Source organism: Ursus arctos, chromosome X (assembly GCF_023065955.2).
Source record: "Ursus arctos isolate Adak ecotype North America chromosome X, UrsArc2.0, whole genome shotgun sequence".
NCBI lineage: Eukaryota > Metazoa > Chordata > Mammalia > Carnivora > Ursidae > Ursus > Ursus arctos.
The window spans coordinates 117,415,101-117,440,917 of NC_079873.1; the positions used below are offsets into that span (position 1 = coordinate 117,415,101).

Genomic DNA, 25,817 nt, shown 5'->3' on the forward strand with positions numbered 1-25,817 from the left:
CCAATAAACATACGAAGGGATGCTCGACCTCACTGGCAATCAGAGAAATGCAAATTACACCACATGCGGTATCACTACGCACCCATGGAAATGGCTACAATTTAAAAGGTTGATTAAATATCATTTCGGTGGAGAGCTAGAATAAGTGGGACTCCTTTAAGCTGCTGGTGGGAATGTAAACTGGTTACGACCACTCTGGAAAACTGGTTGGTAATATCTACGAAAGCTGAACAATACGCTTGCCCTAAACTTTTCTCCTAGGTATATACCCGAGAGAAACGAGTGCTGATGGTCATCAAGAGATGCACATGTGGACGTTTAACTGTTCATAATGGCCAAAGGCTGGAAACAACCCAAATGTTTATCAATAGAGGAATGGCTGGAGAAAAACAAACGAACAAACAAACAAACAAACCTGTAGTATAGTCACACTATGGAACACCACACAGCAATGAAAAAGAATGAATTACTGGTACAGACAACAATATGGATAAATTACATGTTGCTAAGTGAAAAAAGTAAGACATAAAATAATACATAATACATGATTCCATTTACATGAACACCAAAACCAGGTAAAACTAATCGATGTTCCTAGAAATCAGAATAGTGGTTGCCCTTTGCAGAGAGGAGGGGCAGGGAAGGCACTACTGACTGTAAGGGAACACAGGGCAGCTTCGGGGATGCTGGAAATGTTCTATGTATCTTTACTCGGGTAGCAAGCACACAGGTATACACATAGGTCGCAAGCTTAAGACTTGGGTATATTCTTTCAGTTATATCTCATCTGTAACAATCTGGCTACAAAAAGGACCTGAAATCAAGAATGATGAATGATTAATTCTACTAGGGCACGAGGTATTAAAATTACTGGGTCTTGGGGTACCTGGGTGGCTCAGCTGGTTAAGCGTCCGACTCTTGGTTTCAGTTCAGGTCATGATCTCAGGGTCGTGAGATCAAGTCCTACGTCAGGCTCTGTGCTGGGCGTGGAGCCTGCTTAAAATTCTTTCTCTCTCTCTCTCTCAAAAAAAAAAAATTACTGGGTCTTAGTCTGGTAGTACTTAATAGGGTAGTACTGAATCAAATCTTGGTGTTTACTTCTGTAAAAATATACAGAAAAATAAGCTATTATTCTGCTCTTTCTCTACATCAGGATTATTTAGTTATTTTGTACATATCTTACACAGAAAATGTACAAAACATTTTATTCAGGAAACATTAAACACTTTTTGTTAAATCAGAGGGAAGAAAAGGCCCCAAGAGATATGGGAGTGGCTTATACTCAAATGCTGATAATGGAGCCAGAAGTAATGACATAATCATTAAATAATTTTAAAGAGCCAGGATCTCTCTCCCTACTGGGAGTCTTAATACCACAGATATGCTTGTATTCTTGTTTCCATACAGTAATTTAATTGGAGTACTTGCAAAAAGTGATTGTAAAAATCTAGCAAACGGAATTTAGTAAGTAGTAGCTTCTAATGATAAGTGCCAAGTGCATTTTTCTTAAATATACAAGGCTTTCATCAGAAAGTCAAAAGCAAAGGAAACATTTTTTACATGGTTGCCGCAAATTGGCTTTGCTGGAACACAAACCGGGGTTTGATTTATTTACTAATAAGCCTCAGCCTGAAAGAACTGCATGGTCCCTTTTCCCATTCAATTTTCAAACAAGAAATTAATTTTAAAAAATTATTTATTTATTCAACAGAGAGAGAGCACGAGAGAGCACTCACGCGCACAAGCGGGGGCAGAGGGAGAGGGAGAAGCAGGCTCCCCACTGGGCAGGGAGCCCAATGCGGGGCTCGATCCCAGGACCCTGAGACCATGACCTGAGTCGAAGGCAGATGCTTCACTGACTGAGCCACCCACATGCCCCCAAGAAATTGATTTTAATAAATAGTAAGGGATAAAATGTTTTCTGAAAGGCATGATTTAAACAGGTCATAGAACATAACACAACGCAAAGTAGCGCTATGAAGAAGAGTTACAACAGGAGAAGACAGAGATTTGGTAAGCAATGAACTGGCACCCTGAACAGACAGGTGAACCTTCCAGTCTCCTGATGGGTCAGGGAAAGCAGGCCCACCACTGGCTGCTGCGATATCTAACACAGCTCTGCTTGCATCTCATCCTCACACTTTTCCCTGCGGCAGCCTTTCCTCTTTTACGCTAGCAAGCGCACTGACAAGGACTGGCAAATACCTTTTGCAAGATTCGCTAAATTAAATAAAAGACAACTATTGCTCCAACAAATAGGCCAAGAGACGGAAGAAAGTCTACCATAAGGGCTCCTGAGGCCCATCACACAGCCACCTTCTGCACTAACCACTCCCTGCTGGCTTCGTGGGTTTTCAGAGGAACGCACTTGTGTGGATTGCCTTCTCCATCTACCTCACCGAAGGGGAAAGGGAAGACCAAAGGTAGGTTTTGTATTCCATTTCAGGAAGGGAATAGTCAAAACAGCCATTCCGTGACACTGTAACTGGCCTGGTCACACTACCATGTTTTCCCCTCAGTTAAGGATACTTATGGTCAAAGTTGTACCATATCCGGAAAAGCCAGGCACTCTCTGCTTTGGTGGTTCTTCTCTCGTTGTCAGGAATACCCTGCAAACAGATAATAAAGAACTCAATACATACACTGAGATCAAAAGCACATTTATTTAGAGTCATTTCTTTGTAGACTTGGAAATATAGCCTACTTCAATACAAGATACCCTCTATCATGGGTAACATTGGAAATTTAATAGCTTGTATATTGCAGCTCTGGAATACGAAATTGAAATGTTTTTCTCAACACCTCTATTACTCAGGCTGCTTGCTGATTTATGAGTCTACTGTCATTTAAAAAATCAATGTGGGATAATTCGCCCTTAAATCTGCAAGACTTACACCCACAATGTGAATTGCATCTTAAGTAGAAAACATCACATCAACATCCCTATCTTTGGGAGTTGTTATGGGTCCCAAAAGTAACTGGTTTCTGCAAAGATGCTACTATGTTCTTAGAACACTAGCAAAATGAAAGGAAGCAGAAAAATTCCATGGTAAGCCTGACTGGCTAGAAAGGAAAACTAACATAGCAAGCAGGGCCTCTTCTAAAATAGCTTCCAAAAACAAACTGGGTCCTTATTTGTAATGTGGTACAGTCAGCAGTGGGGCAGTTAGGTGATCTGGTTTATCTCAGCTCTGACATGAACTAGTGGGACAAGTCCCTTCCCCTCTCTGAGCCTGGATTTCGTCATGTACACAGTGCGAGGGGGTCAAGAATCTCCAAGGCCCTTTCTAGCATGATGTTCCACAGTTCCAGGCTTTCTGAAGAACACAGAGTTTAGATTCTGGGTTTGGGTTCTTTCCTGTCCTTCCTGATCTTCAAGATAAATAAATATCTTCCTCTCAACATGTACCAAAACATACACAATGTAAGAATGTTTGAGAACACTGCATGGGCTTACGAGAGCTGAAAAACACCTGTACTTCCGTTCACACCGGTACGCAAAGGTTTGTGTGTGTCTGTGTTTTGAAGAGTGATGGATCTACAAATCTCATGATCCCCTCACCACATTAACACCTATACACCTAACCCTCACATACTCCATACTTACTACCATGGTCCTCTCTGCTTCCCAGCGGACACTCGAAATACTGACTACACGATATAACAAAGCGAGACACCCATAGGGTTTTGAGGGCAATGGAAAAATGGTATTTTTTTTCTGCATCTCACAGCTGGTACTCACCTACCTGGCTTTCTTTCTCCATTCCCATTTCTCCTCTGAGGTGACAGAGGTGACATAGCAGGTGGAGACTTATGTGGATCATGACCAAGCATTTGTCTGGGGAACTGTATGACACGTGATTCTTGTTTGGGAACAGGGGTGGAGGCCTTGAGGAACGACTATCCCTTAGAAACTACCCCAGCAGCTCGGCATCATGCAGTTTTATCCAGCCTGGTTTGCACAAGTATTTCAAGCCCAAGCCCATGAAAGTATACTAGTCTGGTTCTGACCACTAGTCTGGTTCTGACCACAAAAGAGGCAAGTACTTACTATATTACATACACTCATCACTCAACAGCTAACAAAATTAGCATTTAGGAAATGAATCTGAGAAAAAAATTTTTTTTTGGAACCACACCCCGAAGACAAATAGACCACAGCTTGTTTCAGACAAGAAAAAGAATGTGTTTTGGAAGAGAGGCTTTCCATCTTTAAAAACATAATTTCTGTGATTTCCCATCTAATGTCTAGGATGGAGTCATGTATTCAGTGGTACTCAGAAACCTTTAAAAAGCAGATGGAAAACACCAGAAAAGGGTGGCCAGTCTGGAGAAGGCATACCAGGCTCAGGTTCAGAGGAACAAATGAGAAAAGGACACGTGGAATTAAGCAAGGAGACGTGGGTAAGGTAGAGGCACGGGGCAAGAAAGTATTCTCCTGAACAGCCAGGGGAGACGGGCTGAAGACTGCAAAGCTTCTAGGCGGTTCTCAAGGGCAGCTGCTGGTCATCCAGTTTGAAAGTTACACAGGAAGAGCAGCTGGAGTGGGGCTGACATCAGAGACAAGGCTTCATGCGCAAACCAGAGTGGAAAAAGGATCTGTGTGCCAGAGCCGTCACTTGAAAACCCAGGAGCGCTTAAGGGACTGTTCCCCTCCATGGCCAAAGCCCGGGTTGGCCCACAGATAGGAGAGCTGTCACCCCTGATAACCACATGTTGTCTAAAATTTGGTTTTGTCTCTATCAAGCAGTGAGAAAAGCCAGGAATGATGTCAGTTAAAAGCTGGTACAAACAGGACAGGATCTAAATAATAGTGGCACGAAGTCTGTGGTAGACCATTTTCTTTCCGAATGGCTGCACGTTTGACGGGAATGCTAGAGACAACACAAACGCATATTTACCAAGTGTTCTTGGTCGGAATCAACACCAACCCTAAAGGAGAAACACAAAAGGCAAATGAGATCTTGAGGCCAAAATGAGGTCTATTCCCGTCCGTGCCGTATCAGGCCACTACTTTCCCCAACACACGCAAGCTACGGAATGGTTAATCTTTCTTTGCCTCTCTCTGGTTGCTGAGGTAGATTTTTGGCTCCTGCCACTTTCCTTAGCAACAGCTTGGATCCTGAGGCAGGCAGGATCTACTAATGATTCTCCTCCTGCAATCCCACTTACCAGTTTCAGAAAAATAACACTCTCTTCACTGAATGGCAGGGCACTAGAAGCAGAGGCCGGGGAAGCGGCGAGGCCCTGGTTGCTCAATCGGAACCACCGGGTAGTTCCAGACACAAGCCTGGCACCCGGCGCAGTTCCAGGAGGGAGCTGCGTGTTTGCGGACCTCCCAGCTCTCATGGCAACGTTCTGTTATGATGACTGAAGAGAGGGCCCAGTTACAGTTTTTTTCACAGGCTACTGGACAGATATTAGCCTGGCTTCTTCATCAATACCTTTTATCTGCTTAAAATTCCTGCTTTCCGTATCCCAGAGAACAGCTTCATTATAGGAAGCTCTCTTTGACTCTTCTCTCTCAACACCGGCACCCACCAACTCTCTGCGCTCTTTCTCTAAACTGTTTCTCACATCTTCTCTCCTTTCCATTCCAACAGCTCAAGCTCAGGCCTCTCTGTGACTCATGAGGTCTGTCGCAATCGGCTGTAAAGTTGTCTAGCTGCCAGGATGTCCCCTAGAGTTAGCTAGGTCTAAAGCATGGAACTCACGGGGTCGTCCCTTGGCAAAAGACCCCGAGAGTAGCTTATAACCCAGAGGGTCAAGTCTAAAGCCCTTCGGGCGGCACTGAAGACTGTCTACGGACTGGCGACTCCTGTCACTCCAACCTACTTTGCCGCCCTCATTTCCTCTCATTCTCTTCTACACGCCCCATGTCAGCCATCCCTGCCTACTCCTCTCCCCACCCCCGTCCTCTCCCAAACCTCCACGCCTTTGCCCTCTATCTGAAATGCACTGTCCCTCATGTTTTTCCTACTCTTCCTGGCAAATTCCAAAGGATCCATTCTATGACCCTTAAAGGTAGAACCACTCTATGACCCCTGCAGGTGGAACCAGTCTTTCCTCTGTCCTTCTGTAGCACTTTCTAGATTCCTCTATCACAATACTTAGCACGGTAGAGTATAATTATTTACCTGTCAGTCTCCCCAAATAGACTGTGAGCTCCTTGAGGGTAAAGGCCATGTCTCAATTCATCTCTGTAGCCCCAGAGTCTAGCACAGTACCTGATACACAATAGGTGCTCAAATGTTTATCGATTAAGGTCACTACCACAGACAACACAGAAAAAAGAGCAGCGTGAGAAGCTGTAGCAGTAGCAGCCCAGAGTATGAATACAGCAAAGGGAGGAAAATGATGCAAGACCTCATCTGGAAGGCCAGTGACTCATGGTCAAGTACTTGAAAACAGATGGCCATGACCAGATTCATAATTCAAAGAAAGGCTCGTCCCGTCTTTGTTAAATGGCCAGAAGCTGTTTAATGCCTTCTTAGCCATATTAAACTCTAGACACATCTGTGCATCTAAAGTGACATCTAGTGGTCTTGGGGATAGCATGTTTGTAATTCTCAGATGGACTGTGACTGGAAACCAGTTGAGTGTAATAAACATTTATAGAGCATTTATTATCTGCCAGGCACTGTGCTAGGCACAGGGCATAGACATGAATGAGACATGGCGCCTGCCCTCAAGGAGCTCACAGACTAGTGGGGGGCACAGACAAAAATTGGGGTTCGTTGCAACTGGGGAGGACTGGGCTCCAGTCTGGCCTCAGCTCCTTGCTAGCTGGGTGAACTTAGGTTACGCAGCCCGACGAACCCCAATTTTACACCTGGAAAATGGGGACAATATCCACCACATAGAGTTGATGCAAGGATTAAATGAGAAAATGTACCTCAAGATTTTAAAAGTGTCTGATGCCTCATCTCACACTCACTCAACAGCAGCAGCTCTTCTGGCACTGCTATTATGACGAGGCTGGCTGAGATAAGTGCTGTAACAGGCAGGCCCATGTTAAGCAAAGGGAAGAGGGGGGTCTGACAGAACAGGGCAAAGGGAGGAGGCATGTGAGCTGTGCTATTTCCTGGGGGGTGAAGGAGAAGTCCAGGCAGAGGAAACAGCATGAGCAAAGGCTTGGAGACTGAGAAGTGCCAAGTCTGTGTGGGAAATGACAGGGAGCCAAGTGTGACTGTCACAAACTACGTGAAAGGACGCAGGAAGAGGGGGCCGGCTGGCTCTAGCTCACTGAGGATCCTTTGTCTGCACAACAGCTGGAGCGGTCCTTTCACACGGTCAAACAGATCATGTCACTCCCTTGCTTTAAAGTCCTACAAGATTTCCAACCAGATTTTAAAATCCAAACTCCTCACCCGTCCTACATGGCCAGATAGCAGGGCACCCCAAACTACGGCCCACAGGCCACATCGGGTATGGCTCCTGTTTTGCTGGAACACAGCCATGCCAACTGATTTACGCTTTGTCTATGGCTGCTTTCACGCTAAAGTTGGGTAGTTGAGACAGAGACCATATGGCCGGCAAAGCCTAGAGTATTTACTATCCGGCCCTTTAAAGGACACATTTGCCGGGGCGCCTGGGTGGCACAGCAGTTGAACGTCTGCCTTCGGCTCGGGGCGTGATCCCGGCGTTCCGGGATCGAGCCCCACATCAGGCTCCTCTGCTATGAGCCTGCTTCTTCCTCTCCCACTCCCCCTGCTTGTGTTCCCTCTCTCGCTGGCTGTCTCTATCTCTGTCGAATAAATAAATAAAATCTTTAAAAAAAAAATTTTAAAGGACACATTTGCCAACCCCTGCCCCTGTAGGATCTTGCCCACCTCAGCTCCTACCTACCCTTCAATCACTATATTCCAGCTATGTGGGATTTTTTTCTGCTCGTTAAACAGGCAAAGTTTGCTTTTGCCTCAGGGTCTTTGCACTTCTTTTCCCTACTACCTGGACAATTCTTCCTGCTCACTGTTTAACTCACAGTCTCGTCATTCAGATAGCCTGAGCTCAAATGGAACCTCAGAGAGCCCTTACCTGACCTCTGCGTATAAAATTCACTCTACCCCCAGGCACTACCACAGTACAGTTTGTCATCACAGCACTTAATATCTAAATTGCTTTCTTCATCTATTTGTTTACTAGCTTATTGTCTGTGTTTGCCCACTGAAGTGTACACTTCATGAGACCAGGGACCTTTTCTATCTTACTGTGACTGCTGTAGCCATCCAGAGCAGGGTCTTTCAACCTCTGCATTACTGATATTTTGGCCCAGAGGATTCTTTGTTGTGGGGGGGTGCTCTGGGCCCTACAGGGTGTTTAGAGGCATCCTTGGCCTCTGCCAACTAGATGCCAGGAGCAGCCTCCTCTCTTTGTGACAATCAAAAATGTCTCCAGACGTTGCCAAATTGTACCCCTCCGCTGAGAACCACTAAGTTAGAGCCTAAAACAGTGCCTGGCACATGGTTGGTGATCAATTGGTATTAATCAAATGAATGAATAAAAGGCACAATTGGAAATGCTGTGCTAAGAGCTCTACAGACATGAGCTCACTGAATCCTTACAGCAACCCTCAAGGAGGCAGGTACTATCACACACATGTTACAAATGAGGAGTTGGAGGCATAAAAAGAGTCAAGCACTTGCCCAAGACCACAGAATTGGAGAATGAAGGAGTGAGAACTCAAAGTCAAATCTCAGTCTGCCTGAATCTTAAACTTGAAGGACTTCTCAGCATTTTCAAAATTGTACTAGACAAATCTGGGGGGAGGGAAAGGAAACTTAAAATCCAGCCTCGGCTCACACATAGGCCAAAAACCCCCGCAAACCACCACAGTAAGAACTAACCAAAGACTGTAAGGCAATGCATACGATTAAGTGCCAAACTGTGCTCCGGGACAGGCAAGATGTGGCCAAAGGGCTTGCAAATCTGGTGAGGTGGATTCAACTCTAGGCGGGGTTTTTGGGGGGGGGGGCGGTAGGCATGGGTGTTTGTGTGGAGGGCCATCAGAAAAGAGAACTGAGTCCGCAGAAATGCTGAGAATCTACTGAAGAGCATTACTTTTCATAAATTATCTTATATTTAATTTTGCTCTTCTCAGTAGAATAAGGAAGACTCTTCATTTACAAGCTCTTAAGGCAAGAAAGGAATTTAATCCTGTCAAAAGTTAACACCCTCATTTCTTGAGGCAGCAGTCTATGAGAAATGAGGAGCGACTGGAGAGCCTCTGTCTGCTACTTAATTCTCTGTATGACCTTGAACAACTTAGAAACTTTTAGAGCCACTATTTCCTCACTTGTAAAATGGAGCTATTGTGATTAGATAAATACATGAAATGTACTTAGCACAATGCCCAGAACATAGTAGGTGCTCAACAAATGCCAGGTCCTCCCTGAGGTAATGATCAGGATCAGAAGAACATTATTTTCAATTATACACAATAATAGCACAGCAATGGTAAGAAAGGAGTTTGAAAAGTAAAAAGAAATAAAGACAATAATAACAACATTCAAAGTGTGATTTAGGGCCGGCTGGTCTCTAGAATGTTTAAGAGAAAGACATAATAGTTTGGAAAAAATGGGTAACAGATTTTATAATGTGAAATACTGTTTTCTCTAATGCACCCTATACATTCTAGAGGCTTGGCAGAAGGTCTATGAAGTTTCAGTCAAACACAGAACTAAAATCTACAAAAGCTTTAGCAACACAGGCTGCTGTATCCATGGAAACAATGCAGAACTCCTGAGAGACAGGGAGCTTTCCAACTGAATACATTAACTAGTATACATTTAACACCAAGATCTTGCAATCTTGGCCTTGGATTGTCAGGTTAGAAACAGTGCTGATCATAAAGTTGAGAAAGAAGGATAACGTCTAGTACTGATTAGGGTTGGGAAAAATTGGACTGTCTCATATGCTGTAGATGAGAAGAAACATTTTCGATCTGATCGGGTGATATGGATCAAAAGCCTTAAATATATGCATACCCTTTGACCGAGCAATGCCACTCCTAGGAATGGATTCTAAGGAAATAAACAAGTGCACAGTGGTGTGTGCATTTATGAATTTTCACACTGTTAATGGCAACACTTAATAGCAAAATCCTCAAATGGTAATGGTAACAGAAAAATCCTAGAAACAATGCAAAAGTCCAAAGATAGGGATTTGGTTAAATAAATTATGATGCATGCAGCCATGAAGTTCTGATATAAATATATTTCCTAACATAAATGTCCACACTATACTACATTTACAAATCGCTTTACAAGAATACCTGCAGTGTTGCCCCTTTTTGTTAAAAATACATATAACGCATAGCCAGAGATCTGGAAGGACATCCCTCAAGGTGTAAACAATGGTTTTTCACTTTCTTTTGCACACTTCCCATTTTCTCTGTACTACAGGTTACATGATTTTTAAAAGCAAAAAATAAAACATTATACATTCATCAAAGCTTCAACTTTTCTCATAATTGAAAGAAAAAAAAAAACCCTAAATTAGAATTTACTACTAAAATGAGGTCCCCAGGCACTACCTACCTTATATGCAAGCACGAGAGCATGGCAGTGGTGCCACCACCAAATACCCACACGGTAAAAAACACAATCAGAAGCGTGGTGCTGAACATCATTTGCCGCGCGTAAGTGGCAGTATCCCGAATGGCCAGGGCAAATGCCATCGCGCCACGGAGGCCTGCAAGGGAACGAAAGACGCAGTTCTTCAATAACTCACTACCGACTCAAGCTTCAGAAACTCCGAGAAATAAGGCACATTCTAAGAACTTAGAAGCATGTGAACAAATATGGAATATATATTAATGCACAGAAGTATATACAAATATGGAGAATTAGTGGGGGGATCCTGACATGCACTGACCTTTTCACAATATTTTAAAATTTTATTTTTTCAACTTACACCCAGTAACAGCCACTCTTTTTTGGTGTATAGTCCCATGAGTTTTGACACAGCATAGAGGCATGTGCCCACTAGGGCAACCAAGACACAGAACAGCGTCACCACCCCCGCCAACCCCCTCACCAAACTCCTTGGTGCTACATCTTTCTAGCCCAACCCCTCTGCCACCCTGCCAAATCCCTGAACTGGTCTCCACCACTGTGCTTTTGTCTTTTTGAGAACGTAACCCTTTAAGACTGGCTTCTTCACTCAGCGCAATGCCTCTGAGGCGCAGCCATGCTGTTGTGCGTACCCCAGTTTGGCGTTTTAGTGCTAAGTGCCCACGGCCTCATGGACATCCTAGTTTGCCTATTTGTTCACCCACTGGGCTCTTTCCAGGTTTTGGCAATTACAACTACAACTACCATCGACACTCACATACAGGTTTCTGTGCGAAAATATATGAATCTTTATCTTCTCTACTACATGTGATGTATTTCTGAACCAGGAATTTGAAACCAGAAAAAAATTCTCACAGAAGGGAACAGGACACTCTAAAAAGAATTTTCTATTGGAGGTTGCAACTTCAATGTTTAAGGGAGTCTTGTATTACTAGCACATCATTTCTGTTTAAAATCAAGCTAGTACACGTGTTGTGAGTGGTTTCCTAGAGTGGGCCAAGAGAGGAAAAGTTACAACTTACCAGCAAACATCATCATGTGCTGAAAATTTGATCCAATCTTACTTCTTCTACCCAAATTAAGTAAGAGGGACAAGGGGTAAATATTAGCAGCTCTTCCCAAGAAAATAGCAATCTAAAATTAAGAGGTTAAGGCTAATTTTGTTTTACTATTAATATTATCTAGACTACACACTCAAGATGGTAAAAGAGTATCTTCAGAAGCTCCATCTCTGGGGCACCTGGGTGGCTCAGTCCATTAAGCATCTCTTAATTTTTAGCCCAGGTCATGATTTCTGGGTCATGAGACTGAGCCCCATGCTTGTCCCTCCCCCCTAACCCCGCGCACGTGCTCTCTCAAATAAATAAATAAAATCTTAAAAAAGAAGTTCAGTCTCTAACAGTCTTTTGCTTCTGCTAACAGAGCGCTGTCTAGTGGAAGTTCCTGCAATGACAAAAACGTTCCATATCTGCACTGTCCAACATGGTAAGTGCCTGAAATGTGGCTAGTGTGATGAGGAACTAAACTTTCAATTTTATTTCATTTAAATTAACTTAAATTTAAATAATTACATATGGTTAATTGGTACCAAATTGGACAGTACAGCTCTAGCATACAGGAAATACATTAGATGAATAGAAACATTTAAAAGCCGATCTTCTTTGGTATAACCGTAAGATCATTCGTATAATAGGTTAAGTCATTTTAATTTAAGTCAGTGTTGGTGGGGGAGAGAGCAATACTGGCTAAACTTGCCCTTGCTTCCTCAGAACAAAGAGAAGGGCAGCTGTAACCCCTCCTAGCACTGAAATTCCTACTAGCCCAGCTGTGTTCCTCCAAGTCTATGCTTCCACCCTGCTTCAAATGGAAGTCTTAATGGGAATTCGGACTGGTTTTTAACTAGAAACCAATCCTCGTGTCTTTTTGCCCACTTTCCTGTGTATAGAGACTCCTGCTTCGCAATTACAATTTTTATTTCAGTTGTCATAATACAGTCTCTACCCCATTTTCTAAAAGGGGTAAAAAGTAACATTTAAGATGAAAAACAAAACAAGGTAGGGGGAGCTGGGGGAGGAGAAAAAACAAACTAGGTAAACAGTGTTGACCTGAGTAACTTTGGAAGTGGACAGAGTCGGTAAGACTAAAGGCACAAGGAACTGCACATAAGCATCATGGGCTCGTTGGTCAGGTGGTTTCCCATGGGAGTGCTGGTTAACGATTCTGATGCTCCCATGTAGGCTGGGGTGGAACAATTAAGGGAATGGGATGGTGGACGGTGGGAGCCAGGTTTCTCACTACTGGACTGGGAGTTCACAGGTCATCAGGAGGAGGAGGCCAGAATGATGCATGTGGTAATGGATTAGAGTTGGAGACATCAGTATGAACTTATGCTCGGCTTAACAGAGATACGGATGACTACATAGACATGTATAGGTGTATGTACGTACAGGAGCTAGTATATATATACATATTTCCTCCCTGTGCCAGCTGGGAGTGCCTAGAAGCCAGGACACCCCAATAACATTGAACACACTTATAGCCCAGATCTTGGTTTCTAATTCTGTTCCCCAATAAAAGGAACCTGGGATCCTCGAAAAAATGGCTGATTTGAGGTTGAAGCAGAAAATACACAAGATGAGCATGAAGCATCTTCCCTAGAAAGTAAGGAAGTGCTCAAATAAAAAATTCAAACCACACAATGATGCGGGTGTGCTAAAGGGACAAAGTACCCACCGAAAGAGCTCCTGAGGGCCAAAGCTGGAACAGTCTGGGCAATAAGATTTTAAAAAGTAGTAATGTATTATAACCCAGAGTATAAAATAAATTATCGGTGAGTCCATATTGATATAAATGACAATAAAACAATAAATGGAGGAGAATGGATAAATCCCCCATGCAAAAAATTCCAAATAATTCTGTAGATACTCTGTCCTTGAGAAGGTGGAACCTAACTCCCTGCTGCGTACGGTGACTCCCTTCCAAGTGGTACAATATGGAAAGGGGGAAAAAATGAGTGACTTTACAGTGGTGCAACCTGACAAACACTATCTCGGTCAAGTGATTAAGGCTGGTATCAATATTATTCATACGCTAATAAGCATGGCCCCTTGATTTAATGTGATGGGAACAGCCCCTTACTTTTGTGTCTTCCTCCCCAGTGCTGCACAACCCCAGTCTAATCATGGGGAACACATCAGGAATTCTAGCTGTGACACGTTCTGCAAAGTACCTGACCAGCAGCCCCTCAAAACTATCAAGGGTCATCAAAAAGAAGTCTGTGAAACTGTCACAGTCACCCAGAACCAAAGGAAGCATGACGACTAAATGCAGTGTGGCATCCTGGATGCGATTTTAGACTAGAAAAAGGCCATTAGGGAAAAACTCTGAGAATCTGCATAAAGTATGAGCTTCAGGTGATGACAGTGTGTCAATACTGGTTCATTAATCGTGGCAAGTGTACCACGCTAGTGTGAGATGTTAATGACAGGGGAACCTGGGTGTGGGGTATAGGAGAACTTTCTGTATTATTTTCATCATTTTTCTGTAAATCTAAAACTACTCTAGAATGCACAGGTTATTAAAAATAGTGATTCCCTAAAAAAGAAAGAAAATAACAACAAAACACAGGGGCCAATGTGGCAGTGACTGCTAGTTATACCTCCAATATCTATCCTTCCCTTCATCTCTAGTAGTAGACCCTCCTTGCTTTCACCTCCAGTTTTCATCTGCATACACAGGCACCTAGATAAAGAATAGAGTCCCCAGCTTCTCTTGCAGGTACGTGTAACCCAGTGGATGTAAGGTGGAAGTGATGTGTGCCTATTCTGGGTCATGTTCTTAAGGGCAATTGCCAGACACAGGGGTGAGCCACGCTGGCCCCTAAGAATAAGGGCAAGTCCTGAAGGATGGCCGCAAGAAGGCTGCTTGGGTCCCTGATGACGCTGTGGAGCAGAGCTGCCACACTAGTTCAGACTTTGACATGAGAAAGAAACTTCTGTCTTGTTTAAACCTTGGTTAACTGGGGTTATTGTTACATAACGTCACGCCCATATCCTAACTAATACAGCCAGCAAGAGGACAACTCTCTCCTGGTAAAAGTCAATTTTCATGGTAGGCTTTTGCATTGAGGAACCTGAATTCCTCACAGACTCAGAAATGTATAGAGAATATTTAGCCTCGTTTCTGGATAAGTAGGGTAGATCAAGCCAGTTGACTGCTCAAAAGTTTCTCAAAGACTAGCAGGATATGAAGGGACTGATCTCATGGGAGTCTTCCAGCTACGGTGCTTCTCTTATTAATAGGGTTTTCTCTTTTTTGCCTGAAGTTCATTCCCAGAAGACTAAAACATGACAGAATGGCATTTCAGTAATACCTCACTTTCTAATAGAGATCCTATATAGAGTTTTAACTTTAAAAATATTTCCGGTAATCTCTTTGGCAGAAACTTCATTCTGAAGTAGTTTTTTAAAAATATTTCTTTTGGAAACCACTAATTCAAATATCCCCCTCTCTAACCACACTCCCTGCTTCTGTGTTTCATGTTTATCTATCCCCCTAGGATGGCTCCCCCACTGTTACCTCCCTGGGACCTCCCATCCAAAGAGCTCTCAACTCTTCCCTCAAACAACCAGTCCTCTCCCTTCTTCACTTCCTTTCTCAGCCACATCCTAGTAACACTCTTCCCAGTACCCTCGACTCATTTGCCCCTCTCTGGGTTTTCACTGCACTCATTCGACTCAACCCCAAACCTCGAAGGACCCATCTCTCTCTCTTCTCCACGCTTCCAGTCAAGTACTCCTGGACAAAGTAGTACAACAGGGCAGACTGAGTCTATAGTTAGTGCCTATTCCTCAAACTCAAATGCGTCCTTTATACTCTTTGGCAACGCTACTGCCTTTCTTTGGTCAACTCACTTACTCACTCGCCCATAGTCTCTACATCTATTTCCAAACCTTCTCTTCAAAATCCTATCGCCTGTGGAAGCCAGCCTCCAAGACGGACCCCAGTGATCCTTGCCTTCTAGTATTCACACCTTCATGTAGTCCCTGCTCACGCTGTACCAGGGGCCATCAGTGTGACCAATACAGTGTGGTGGAAGGGATGACAGTCACTTCCGAGATCAGGTTATAAAAGGCACTTCAATTTCCATCTTCGTGCTCACTCAGCTCGCTGCCTCTGGGGGAAGTTATGCTGTGAGCTGCCCCATGGAGAGGTCCCCTGGAGAAAGGCCTCTGGCGAAGGGCAATGTGAGTGAGTCTAGGGAGGATCCTCCAAGCCTCGGTCAAGTCCTGAGAGAGTACAGCCTTAGTCCAGAGCCTGGCCACAACCTCAGGAGAGATCTTTGTGCCAGAACCCACCTAAACTGTTCCTGGACTCCTGACCCTCAGAAACTACGTTAAGTAATACCTGTTTGTTGTTTTAAGCTGCTACATTTTAGGGTACTTTGTTATACAATAGATAACTGATAGGCCACCTGCTCCTCCCTCCCTCTCAGCAGATGCTCTCACCTCCTACTTTACAGATAAAAATAGAAGCCATCAGACAGGAACTCCATCTCACAGGTGTGTACCTGCATCTTTACATTCCCTGTCCTCGCCTGGAACAATGGTGGAGCTGTGCCTCCTCCCTCTGGAGGCCAACCCCTCCCCACAGGTTAGAGTCCATTTTCTCCTGTCTTCTCCTGAGGCTGGCACTACTGAGCACTCTCTTTCATGTGCTCAGCTTCTCCATTTTGACTGGTTTTTAGAGCCAGAGACAGAGACAGAGGAAAGCAGCCTCCTTCAGCTTTTCACCATCCTGCCACGACTGCCCTGTGGTGCAAACTGCAAACTCTTAGCCAGGATCTGCTCTCTCTCTTCCCTTCAGTGACAGAGGACAAACAGTTTCATTTTGGGGGACTGCTGGAATGGTCAGAGACCTTTTTTGTCATCTCAACCTGTGTTATTTGTGCAAAAAACAAAAATGAAAAGAGAACAGAAGAAGTATAATAGGAAAAAGAGTTGCAATCCTTCTTTGTTTTACTCAGGGGAAAATTTTATATATTTAAATGTATTCTTATCAATCACCTCTCCAGAAAACACCTGCGAATCTCAACTGAAAAGAAGTTTTCAAAATAGAACACATAATAAAGGATACAAATGCGCCTACTACAAATGTTGGGTTAAAGACATGGTTCTGGAAGGTGAACAGTGTCAGTCCCATGTAGGAGAAGATGAAATTCTCTGCCAAGAAATTGAGAAGCTCAAACAACTGAAACGAAATTTTAAAAGGTTAGTCCAGTAAATACATAAGTTACATAATTTGAAAACACGAGTATCACTAAGATAACGAGGCAGACACTTCACATATGTAAAGCTCATGTTCATCCCCAAAATAGGTGCTTTAGAGGGGAGCAAATGTAGAGATGACATTTCTAGTCCCACAGATAAAGCCAGAAATGTTGCCCCCGCACATCCCCCCATCACTTCCTTTGTCAATCCCCATGTTCAGATATTGTCCTCCTCCTCCTCCTCCTCCAAACCCTGTCAAGTTTTCTTTGGGGATGTACCTTGTCCCTGCCACTGCCTGAGTCTAAAGCTTTCCTCACACCCCACCCCTACTACTGCAAAGGGTCTGTTATTAACTGTACCCCTGCTGCCCCCATCCTACACCCTCACCCAGTGAGTCTCTCTGGATATGGCAGTTTGAAGACACCTCCCTCTTCCAGGCTGGAAGATCCAGTTCAAATTCTATCCTCTTGGCATCGAATGCCTCATGACAACTTTCGTATCACCTCCTCGTCATGTGATTTCACTTTTTACGTGGGTCTTAGCCCCTGTTTAGGGAGCAGGGGCTTGCTTATGCTCCTCCCCTCCCCTGCTGCCTGCATGCCCCGCCCACTCACGCCACTGCCCATTCACACCACTGCAAGTATTACTGACACAGCAGGGACCGAGACCTGTGACTTGAGTTGCCGAATGAATGAATCTCAGGCCCTCTGTAATCCAGCATCCCTGTCTGTCATAGTTACCTACCACTGCTCTTGCACATGAGCCCTCTGCCCCACTAAATGGGTAGCGGTTAAGTAACAACATGTGCCCAGGGGTCAAAATGCCTTGGCTTGAAGCCTGTTTTTTTCACTTGCTGGCTGTGTGGCTTTGGGCAAGTTAAACTTTCTAAATCGGGCTTGCCTCATTCTTGAAAAATGGGAATTAAAAATGGAAATAAGTAAGCATATAATTTACTTTAAATGACTTAATACACTATTATTATACTTATTTGTTTAATGATAATAGCTAAACTTTATCTGGTCTTTACTATGAGCCTGATACCATGCTAAGGACTTTACAAGCATTATCTTGTTTTAATCTCACAACTTCATGAGGCAGGTACTATCATTATTCTCATTTTGAAGATGACAACACTGAAGCACAGAGAAGTTATGTAACTTGCCCCCGGTCACACAGCCAGCAAGCAGTGGAACCAGGATTTGGAACAACAGACTCTGCTTTAATCCACAACACCAAGGGTTGGCAAACTTTTCCTGTGAAGGATCAGAGAGAGAGTAAATGTTTGAGGATCTGTGGGCCACATGTTCCCTGTCACAGTCACTCAATTCTACCAACACAGCACAAAAACAGCTACAGACTACATGTTAAAAACTGGGTGTGGCAGCGTGCCAATAAAACTAATGGATGCTGAAGTCTGAATTTCATATAATTTCCACGTGTCACAAAATTTTCTTTTGTTTCCAACCATTTAGAAATGTCAACATCAACCTCCGCTCACAGACCTTACAGGAAGGTCTGGCCATCATCTGCCAACCCCTGCACCACACTTTGTGGCTTTCCATTCGCTAACACTAGGTACCTTTTTGTTCCTGCCTTTACCAGTACTGTTTCCCCTATGGCTTCTTTTCTTATCCTTTTTCTATGTTTTTCTGAATCCTTCCAATCTCTCTAGGTATACCATTTCTTCAATGATAGTTTTCCAGCCTCCTCAAGCCTCAAACCATTTCTTCCCTGCTTCTCTGACCTCTTGTATGACATATCATTTGAAACACAGTCTAGAAGTTCCATTAGTCTGTTGTTCTTTTTTTTAACGCTATACAGGCTTCACATCACCAACAAGACTGAAAACTCCTACCTTGTTGTTATTGTTAATTCCCCACTCCATTGTCTAGAAAAATACCAAACACTGCAGCTGATTTTCTTCTCCACACTTTTTGCAGTAAATTAATTTGTAAAAGGGATTTGTAGCCTCAGTATATATGCTTGGGGGAAGAAAAGTCTAATCTCGTTTGAGGAGTTCGGAAAAAGCATAGGTCATATACTACATTTGTGGCTCCAGAAGAAAGCAGAAAAGAATAACGACATTTGCTCCTGCTTTATCAGGAGTCCTTTCCAGGCTAATCTCACTGTGTTCTGGTCATTTGGCAAAACTGAAAGCATCTAATCATAATCAAGTATGCATTTGTTTCTATTTCAGACATTATATATTGTTCGTTCATTTGTCCCAAACACCTCATGAGACTAGGAAATGCTATGCCTATGTCCCTCATAATTCCCTCCAGGAATCCTGCACACCTGATCATTCGGCACCATATGAAACCCAACCACTGGTGTAGCTGGCATTCCTGGAAACTGAGCAGCTGCAAAGTGCCCGAAGGAAGTCGATCTTCTCTGTGTCACCCAGCAGTAGAGCCAGTCAGATCAGAAATTAATCTTGTGTCTATTACCCAGCGATCCTTCTATTCAGACCTGAGTGAACTTCCAAAGCACTCCTCTTAAGAGCAATTCGATCAGGAAAACAAGGAAGGGAAGCCAATTGATCACTGAAGCCCCAATAATAATGGCTCCTAGCTATTCTGCTGAACTATCTCTACCCTAAAAGCTGCCACCACCTGCCAATCCCATCTATCTCTGGAGTCAAAGGAAGAGGAGCTGAAATGAGTAGACAGCATTTGGAACCAACTAAAGACGATTTTTCAGTAAAGAAAGACTTTGGTTTTGCTGCTAAGGAGGAAACGATTATTCACAAACTTTAAAGCTTCTCTTACCTGTTTAGTTCTATGCTGAGACTCTGTGGACAGATTATTGTATGTATAATGGGCCTGTGTGATGCCGCAAAACAACACTGCAACCACACCTATAAAGACAACAAGTTCCAAGTTCACATCAAAGGAGACTTCCCAACTTTTGTACCGAGGCCTGTATTTTATAGAAGATCATATGCTTAGTGTTGAAATTTCCAGTTGTGACTTACTTTGTTAAGAGGAACCACTTTCATTAAAAATCTTTTTTATATTCTAAAGTGACAGCATGAATCCTAATGCTAACAAGTATGTTCAAATGCTAGAGGAGGATGCACCCACGTGTCGAAACAATGACTGGCAAAGTCACTCCCTGTGAAGGCTTATGATCAGAAGGAGAAAGGACCCTACCTGTGAAGCCCCATGCTTCAGCCAAGAGGAAGGTACTCCAGGACATCAGGAAGAACAAGCCTGTCTCCAACAGCTGGAACTCCCGTAATTTGGTGAACTTTGTCACGTGAGACTGTCAAGGTTGGTAACAAGATCTCGTAATACGCAAGTAAGACTACAAAAAATAACAGTCGAGGCAAGGCAACCATGAAAGGGCAAGAACGGTTCTCCAATCTAACACAAATCACAGAATAAGGAGGCGCCAAAGAGAAGGACCTCTTAAAATGAGCATTGTACCGAGGAGTCAGCAGTCTTTGCTTCCATGAGGAAGTCACACAGCTCTGTCCATCCAATTGTTTTATGGGTATCACATGCCTTGCTGGAAACCACATCATAAAGGACAGTCAGAGATGCGGGCAGCAGATCACACACAACAGGCCACCTCTGACTATTACTCTGCAACCCAAAGCAAGACAGCTTCCCTAATTATAGCAATTTATATTCACCAAGAACATGGCATTTCCATGAGATTTCGTGTTTATTTGATCCCCTCGCACCTCCGTGATGTAGAGCATTCCACCATGAAGAAACCATGGCACGTCACTCACTCACACAAATCTAGAAAGTATTTGTTAGTCGACTGGGGAAGAGCCCGTGCAGACCTGTGACAAATCTCAGGCTGGAATCCACACCTGCTTCAACAAATGCGTACCACAGCAGAAAGAGGAACAAGACAGACTGCCTCCCCTCAAGGACATTGTAATGGGGCAGCAATACGATTTGTCCTGGCTCCTCCTTCAGAACTTTTTACCGTCTCTTCGTGCCTCCGTTCACCTGTAAAAAGCCGTAAGATAAGTCTCTTCCAGCACAAGGCTGAAGGAGAGCAAACTGACAGATCCCTGAAAAAAGTATTTGTTGTTTTATTTTCTTTAAAGATCTTACTTTTAAGTAATCTCTACACCCAACATGGGGCTCGAACTCTCAACCCAAGGTCAAGAGTCACACGCTGTGCTGACTGAGCCAGGCAGGTGCCCCCAAAAGTATTTGTTTTGTATGAAAATATCTTAGAAGTTTTAGAGCTGGCAGCTCTTGAGAGATCATCTAGTCCCACTCATCTTCCCTGCTGCCCCTACCTGCCACCTTCCTACACTGAGGGCCCACAGGTGAAGTGTCAGTGCTCCTGTACCAGAAGCTCCAGGAAGGCAGAGGCCATGTCTGTCTCGTCCATCTCTGATGCCCAGAGCATAGCATCTGGCATGCAGCAGGCAATCAAGAAGCGTTTTCCAAATGAGCACAAGAACGACTTGCCCAACATTTCTAATAGCGAACTAGTGGCGGTGCCAAGGACTCTAGAACAGAAGGTTAAAACCGGTGAGAGCTAAGAGGAGCTCCCATCTGTCCAAACCCAGGAAGCCGATTTTGTTCAACTGACATCACGGTCGTACATTTCCTATTTGTCCCACCCAACAAAGAGCAAATGAACAGCAGGGCAGAATACCCAGAGGCTCACTGGAATATATTTACCTTTATATCAATTTAGTCTACAACCTTAAAATTCACTCCCAGAGGGTCACTGTGTCTAATTAGACTTTTGTAGTGAAAGTTGCAGAGCATGCAGCCTAATGCAAAACAAGGAAATTCCTTTATTTATTTATTGGTAAAGATGATTACATAATGTTTTCAAACCAAGTCCTTGGTTATAAGGTTAATAATTATAACACAATGGGGGTGCCTGGGTGGCTCACTCGGTTAAGCATCTGACGCTTGGTTTCAGCTCAGGTCATGATCTCATGGGTCCTGGGATCGAGCCCCACATTGGGCTCCACACTCAGTGGGGAGTTTGTTTGAAGACTCTCTCCCTCTGCCCTTCCCCCCACTCTCACTCTCTCTCCCTCTGAAATAAATAAATAGGGGCGCCTGGGTGGCTCAGTCAGTGAAGCGTCTGCCTTCGGCTAAGGTCATAATCTCAGGGCCCTGGGATGGAGCTCTGCGTCAGGCTCCCTGCTGAGTGGGGAGCCTGCTTCTCCCTCTCCCTCTGCCTGCCGCTCCCCTCTGCTCATGCCCTCTCTTTCATACTGTCTCTCTCTCAAAAAAATAAATAAAAATCTTTAAAAAAATAGTTCTAACACAACGGCAATTATGGAACAGGAGAGACCATGGAATACAGTATTCAACCACTTTTTAGGTTAACAAGGAAAGATTAACAAAAGGATATTAAAGCTGTCACCACACCAGTAGCGGCGCCCATTGCGAAAGATCCACTGAAGATTCCAAGGAAAATCCCAATAGACTTGAACATGGCTGTGACATCAAAGGTGTGGCTGTTGTCTCCAGCTGGCTGGTATGCCACTATTGAGCTACAAAAGAGAGATTTGTTTTTACTTCCAGAAGCAACTTTTACTTTAAAAACTACCTAAAAAATAATAAAATAAATAAATATTCTCTAGTGTAGTAGAGCTTGAAAGATGAAATCAGGGGAGGGGGAGGGGGGAGCGAGGACAAAAACTTTTGATTTGAACTGCCAAAATAAGGACAAAAGGTTACCAAAACACCCTGTGGTGGATCCAGCTAGCAAGAAAATTCAGCTTTTACTTTAAATGACAATTTTAGGAGATAGACTGTTTTAAGGTCGTCTATGTGAAGTTGTACCAAGCCTTTTTCTCCAGCGTCAAGATATTGCAGTCCTATTCTTCTATGACTCTGTTCAAGACTTCCTCGCACCGAGTGCCTACAAGCCCTAACATACTAATGTGAGCAAACTAATGAAAAATTCCACTTGTTTTCAGCAGAGGCATAAGAATATAAAGAATACTGCTCAATATTCAACCTGGTCACATTTTGTTTTTCCTATGGGAAAAAAAAGATGACTAAAGTATCCTTTCAACTTTTAGAATACCAGAATGGGCCCAATGCCTGACATCTATTCACTCACTGAAATAGACTTTTATAGGGAAAAAGGCTTGAAAGTCCATCCAAGGAATTAGAATCCACTTAGCTTACCCAGCTGGATCCCTACCTCAAACTTTTGAAAGAAAGTCACTCTGCAAGAGGCCAAGACACGCAATTACAGGAGACACTCTCCATCTTGAACTCACAAGTCCAAACCTGGTCTAAAAATGCTTCTTTTTAAAACGGTCACCCTGGGAAATAGAAATGGCTGAGAAAATCACTGTTGCCAGCAGGTGTCTGGCGAGAGTACCTACCATTAGCAACTCAGTTCTTGTCTCAGTTAATTGATGTACCAGTGTTTTTATAAAAAGTCAGGACTCAAAGACATCACACAAGTCGTGTCAAAGAGAAGGAGAAAAAACACATTCCCAGGAATATACTGAATTCTCCCTGTGGTTACTGCCATGTTTTTTAAGGTTCAAGGCTGAAAAATGGACTTGCTATACCATGTACACCAAGTTCTTTTCATACCTCCACAGTTAAGTTAAAAAAAATATTATTTTAATAAATATGAACTGGCCTCTAATGTCATGCTATCTTATCTATACCTAAAGGGTCTCACCACCATAAATGGTTTTTAAGGCTTCAAAATGGTCCAAATGGATATAACTGTTCGTTTAACCATTTCCCTACTGTTAGACATGTAAAAGTTGCTTCTAATATTTTTTGTTACTATAATAAACATGTGAAAGAGCGTATTTGCACTTTTCCCAAATTTTGGACTATTTCCCTATGCTATATTCCTGGAAGCTGGGTATTACTATACCTGTGGCTCCTTTTACATGCAAATGCATTCAAATAGACCTATTTTACATTTTTGGAGGGAAACAGGACTGTATCTCTCAATTTTTTACTGATCATAACCATTGACCTAGAAATTTGACTTCTAAAAAACATCCTACAGAAAAGCTCACAAGGATTCAGAGAGATTTACACATCAATATGTTCACTGCAGTGCCATTCACAATAAAACAATATTAGAAAACATCAATCAGTAAGGAATAGGAGAGGTAAATTTGTGGTGTACCATATAATGGGATAAGAGAAGTATTAACACAGTAAAATGTCAAAGTGAGAAAAGCTAGTTACAGAAGAGTATGTTTAGTACTATGCCTTTTTTGTTTAAAAGTTATTAATATGGGGGTGGGGGGCTGGAGTAACTGGGTGATGGACATTAAGGGGGGCACTTGATGGAATGAGCACTGGTATTATATGCAACTGATGAATCACTGAACTCTACTTCTAAAACTAATAATACATATGTTAATTAGCTGAATTTAAATAAAACTAAATTAAATTAAAAATAAAATAAAAATTATTAAAATATTTATATAAACTCAATACACGAGAAACAAATAAACAAATCAAAAAAATGGGCAGAAGATATGAACAGACACTTTTCCAATGAAGACATACAAATGGCTAACAGACACATGAAAAAATGTTCAAAATCATTAGCCATCAAGGAAATTCAAATCAAAACCACACTGAGATACCACCTTATGCCAGTTAGAATGGCAAAAATAGACAAGGCAAGAAACAACAATTGTTGGAGAGGATGTGGAGAAAGGGGATCCCTCCTACATTGTTGGTGGGAATGCAAGTTGGTACAGCCACTCTGGAAAACAGTGTGGAGGTCCCTTAAAAAGTTAAAAATTGAGCTACCCTATGATCCAGCCATTGCACTACTGGGTGTTTACCCCAAAGATACAGACGTAGTGAAGAGAAGGGCCATATGCACCCCAATGTTCATAGCAGATCTCTCCACAATAGCTAAATTGTGGAAGGAGCCGAGATGCCCTTCAACAGATGACTGGATTAAGAAGTTGTGGTCCATATATACAATGGAATATTTTATTACTCAGCTATCAGAAAGAACGAGTTCTCAACATTTGCTACAACATGGACGGCACTGGAGGAGATAATGCTAAGTGAAATAAGTCAAGCAGAGAAAGACAACTATCATATGATTTCTCTTATCTATGGAACATAAAAACTAGGAAGATCGGTAGGAGAAGAAAGGGATAAAGAAAGGGGGGGTAATCAGAAGGGGGAATGAAACATGAGAGACTATGGACTATGAGAAACAAACTGAGGGGGGCGCCTGGGTGGCACAGCAGTTAAGCGTCTGCCTTCGGCTCAGGGCGTGATCCCAGTGTTATGGGATCGAGCCCCACATCAGGCTCCTCCGCTGGGAGCCTGCTTCTTCCTCTCCCACTCCCCCTGCTTGTGTTCCCTCTCTCGCTGGCTGTCTCTATCTCTGTCAAATAAATAAATAAAATCTTAAAAAAAAAAAAAAGAAACAAACTGAGGGCCTCAGAGGGGAGGGGGGTGGGGGAATGGGATAGACCGGTGATGGGTAGTAAGGAGGGCACGTATTGCATGGTGCACTGGGTGTTATACACAACTAATGAATCATCGAGCCTTACATTGGAAACTGGGGATGTACTATATGGTGACTAACATAATATAATAAAAAATCATTAAAAAAAATATCCTAATGGGAAAGCCTAGATGAAAACCTTAATAGTGGTTATTTGAGAGTTGAAATTTCAGGAATCTTCTACTTTCTAAGTCAAATACTTTGAGATTGTTACAAACATGTATTAATTTTATTATCATAAATAACGACAAAAGGTACAATACAAAAGAGTACATGATACCAACTGCAATGTTAAGAACAATGGACAAGTGATCTTGGTTAAAACACCTGCGTGTCTCAGTCCCGGCACTACTGGTATTTGGGGTCAGATAATTATTTGGTGGGTGGTGGGTGCTGTTCTGTGCACTGATGGATCTTGAGCAGTGCCTCTGGCCTCCACCCACTGGATGTATGGAGTAAAGGCAACTGTCTACGGGGCTAGATATTTGCTTAGTAGGAGTGGGTTGGCAGG

The 25,817-nt window shown here is 43.1% G+C and overlaps 1 protein-coding gene across 5 annotated transcripts in view; it reads right to left on the reverse strand.

Annotated features, from left to right (window-relative positions):
• SLC9A6 (solute carrier family 9 member A6) overlaps positions 1 to 25,817 on the reverse strand; it is a 52,684-nt gene that overhangs the window by 10,401 nt on the left and 16,466 nt on the right. For 4 of the 5 annotated variants that reach the window (XM_026479713.4, XM_048213471.2, XM_026479711.4 and 1 more), the window contains 8 exons: positions 22,190 to 22,331; positions 19,996 to 20,101; positions 19,612 to 19,700; positions 16,710 to 16,823; positions 11,597 to 11,708; positions 10,539 to 10,692; positions 4,902 to 4,932; positions 2,530 to 2,609 (listed from right to left, as the gene is read on the reverse strand). In XM_026479713.4, coding sequence (XP_026335498.1) covers positions 2,530 to 2,609; positions 4,902 to 4,932; positions 10,539 to 10,692; positions 11,597 to 11,708; positions 16,710 to 16,823; positions 19,612 to 19,700; positions 19,996 to 20,101; positions 22,190 to 22,331 — 828 coding nt within the window. Of the gene's footprint in view, positions 1 to 2,529; positions 2,610 to 4,901; positions 4,933 to 6,137; positions 6,228 to 10,538; positions 10,693 to 11,596; positions 11,709 to 16,709; positions 16,824 to 19,611; positions 19,701 to 19,995; positions 20,102 to 22,189; positions 22,332 to 25,817 lie in introns of all 5 variants that reach the window. The other variant, XM_057314909.1, reaches the window with a different exon arrangement.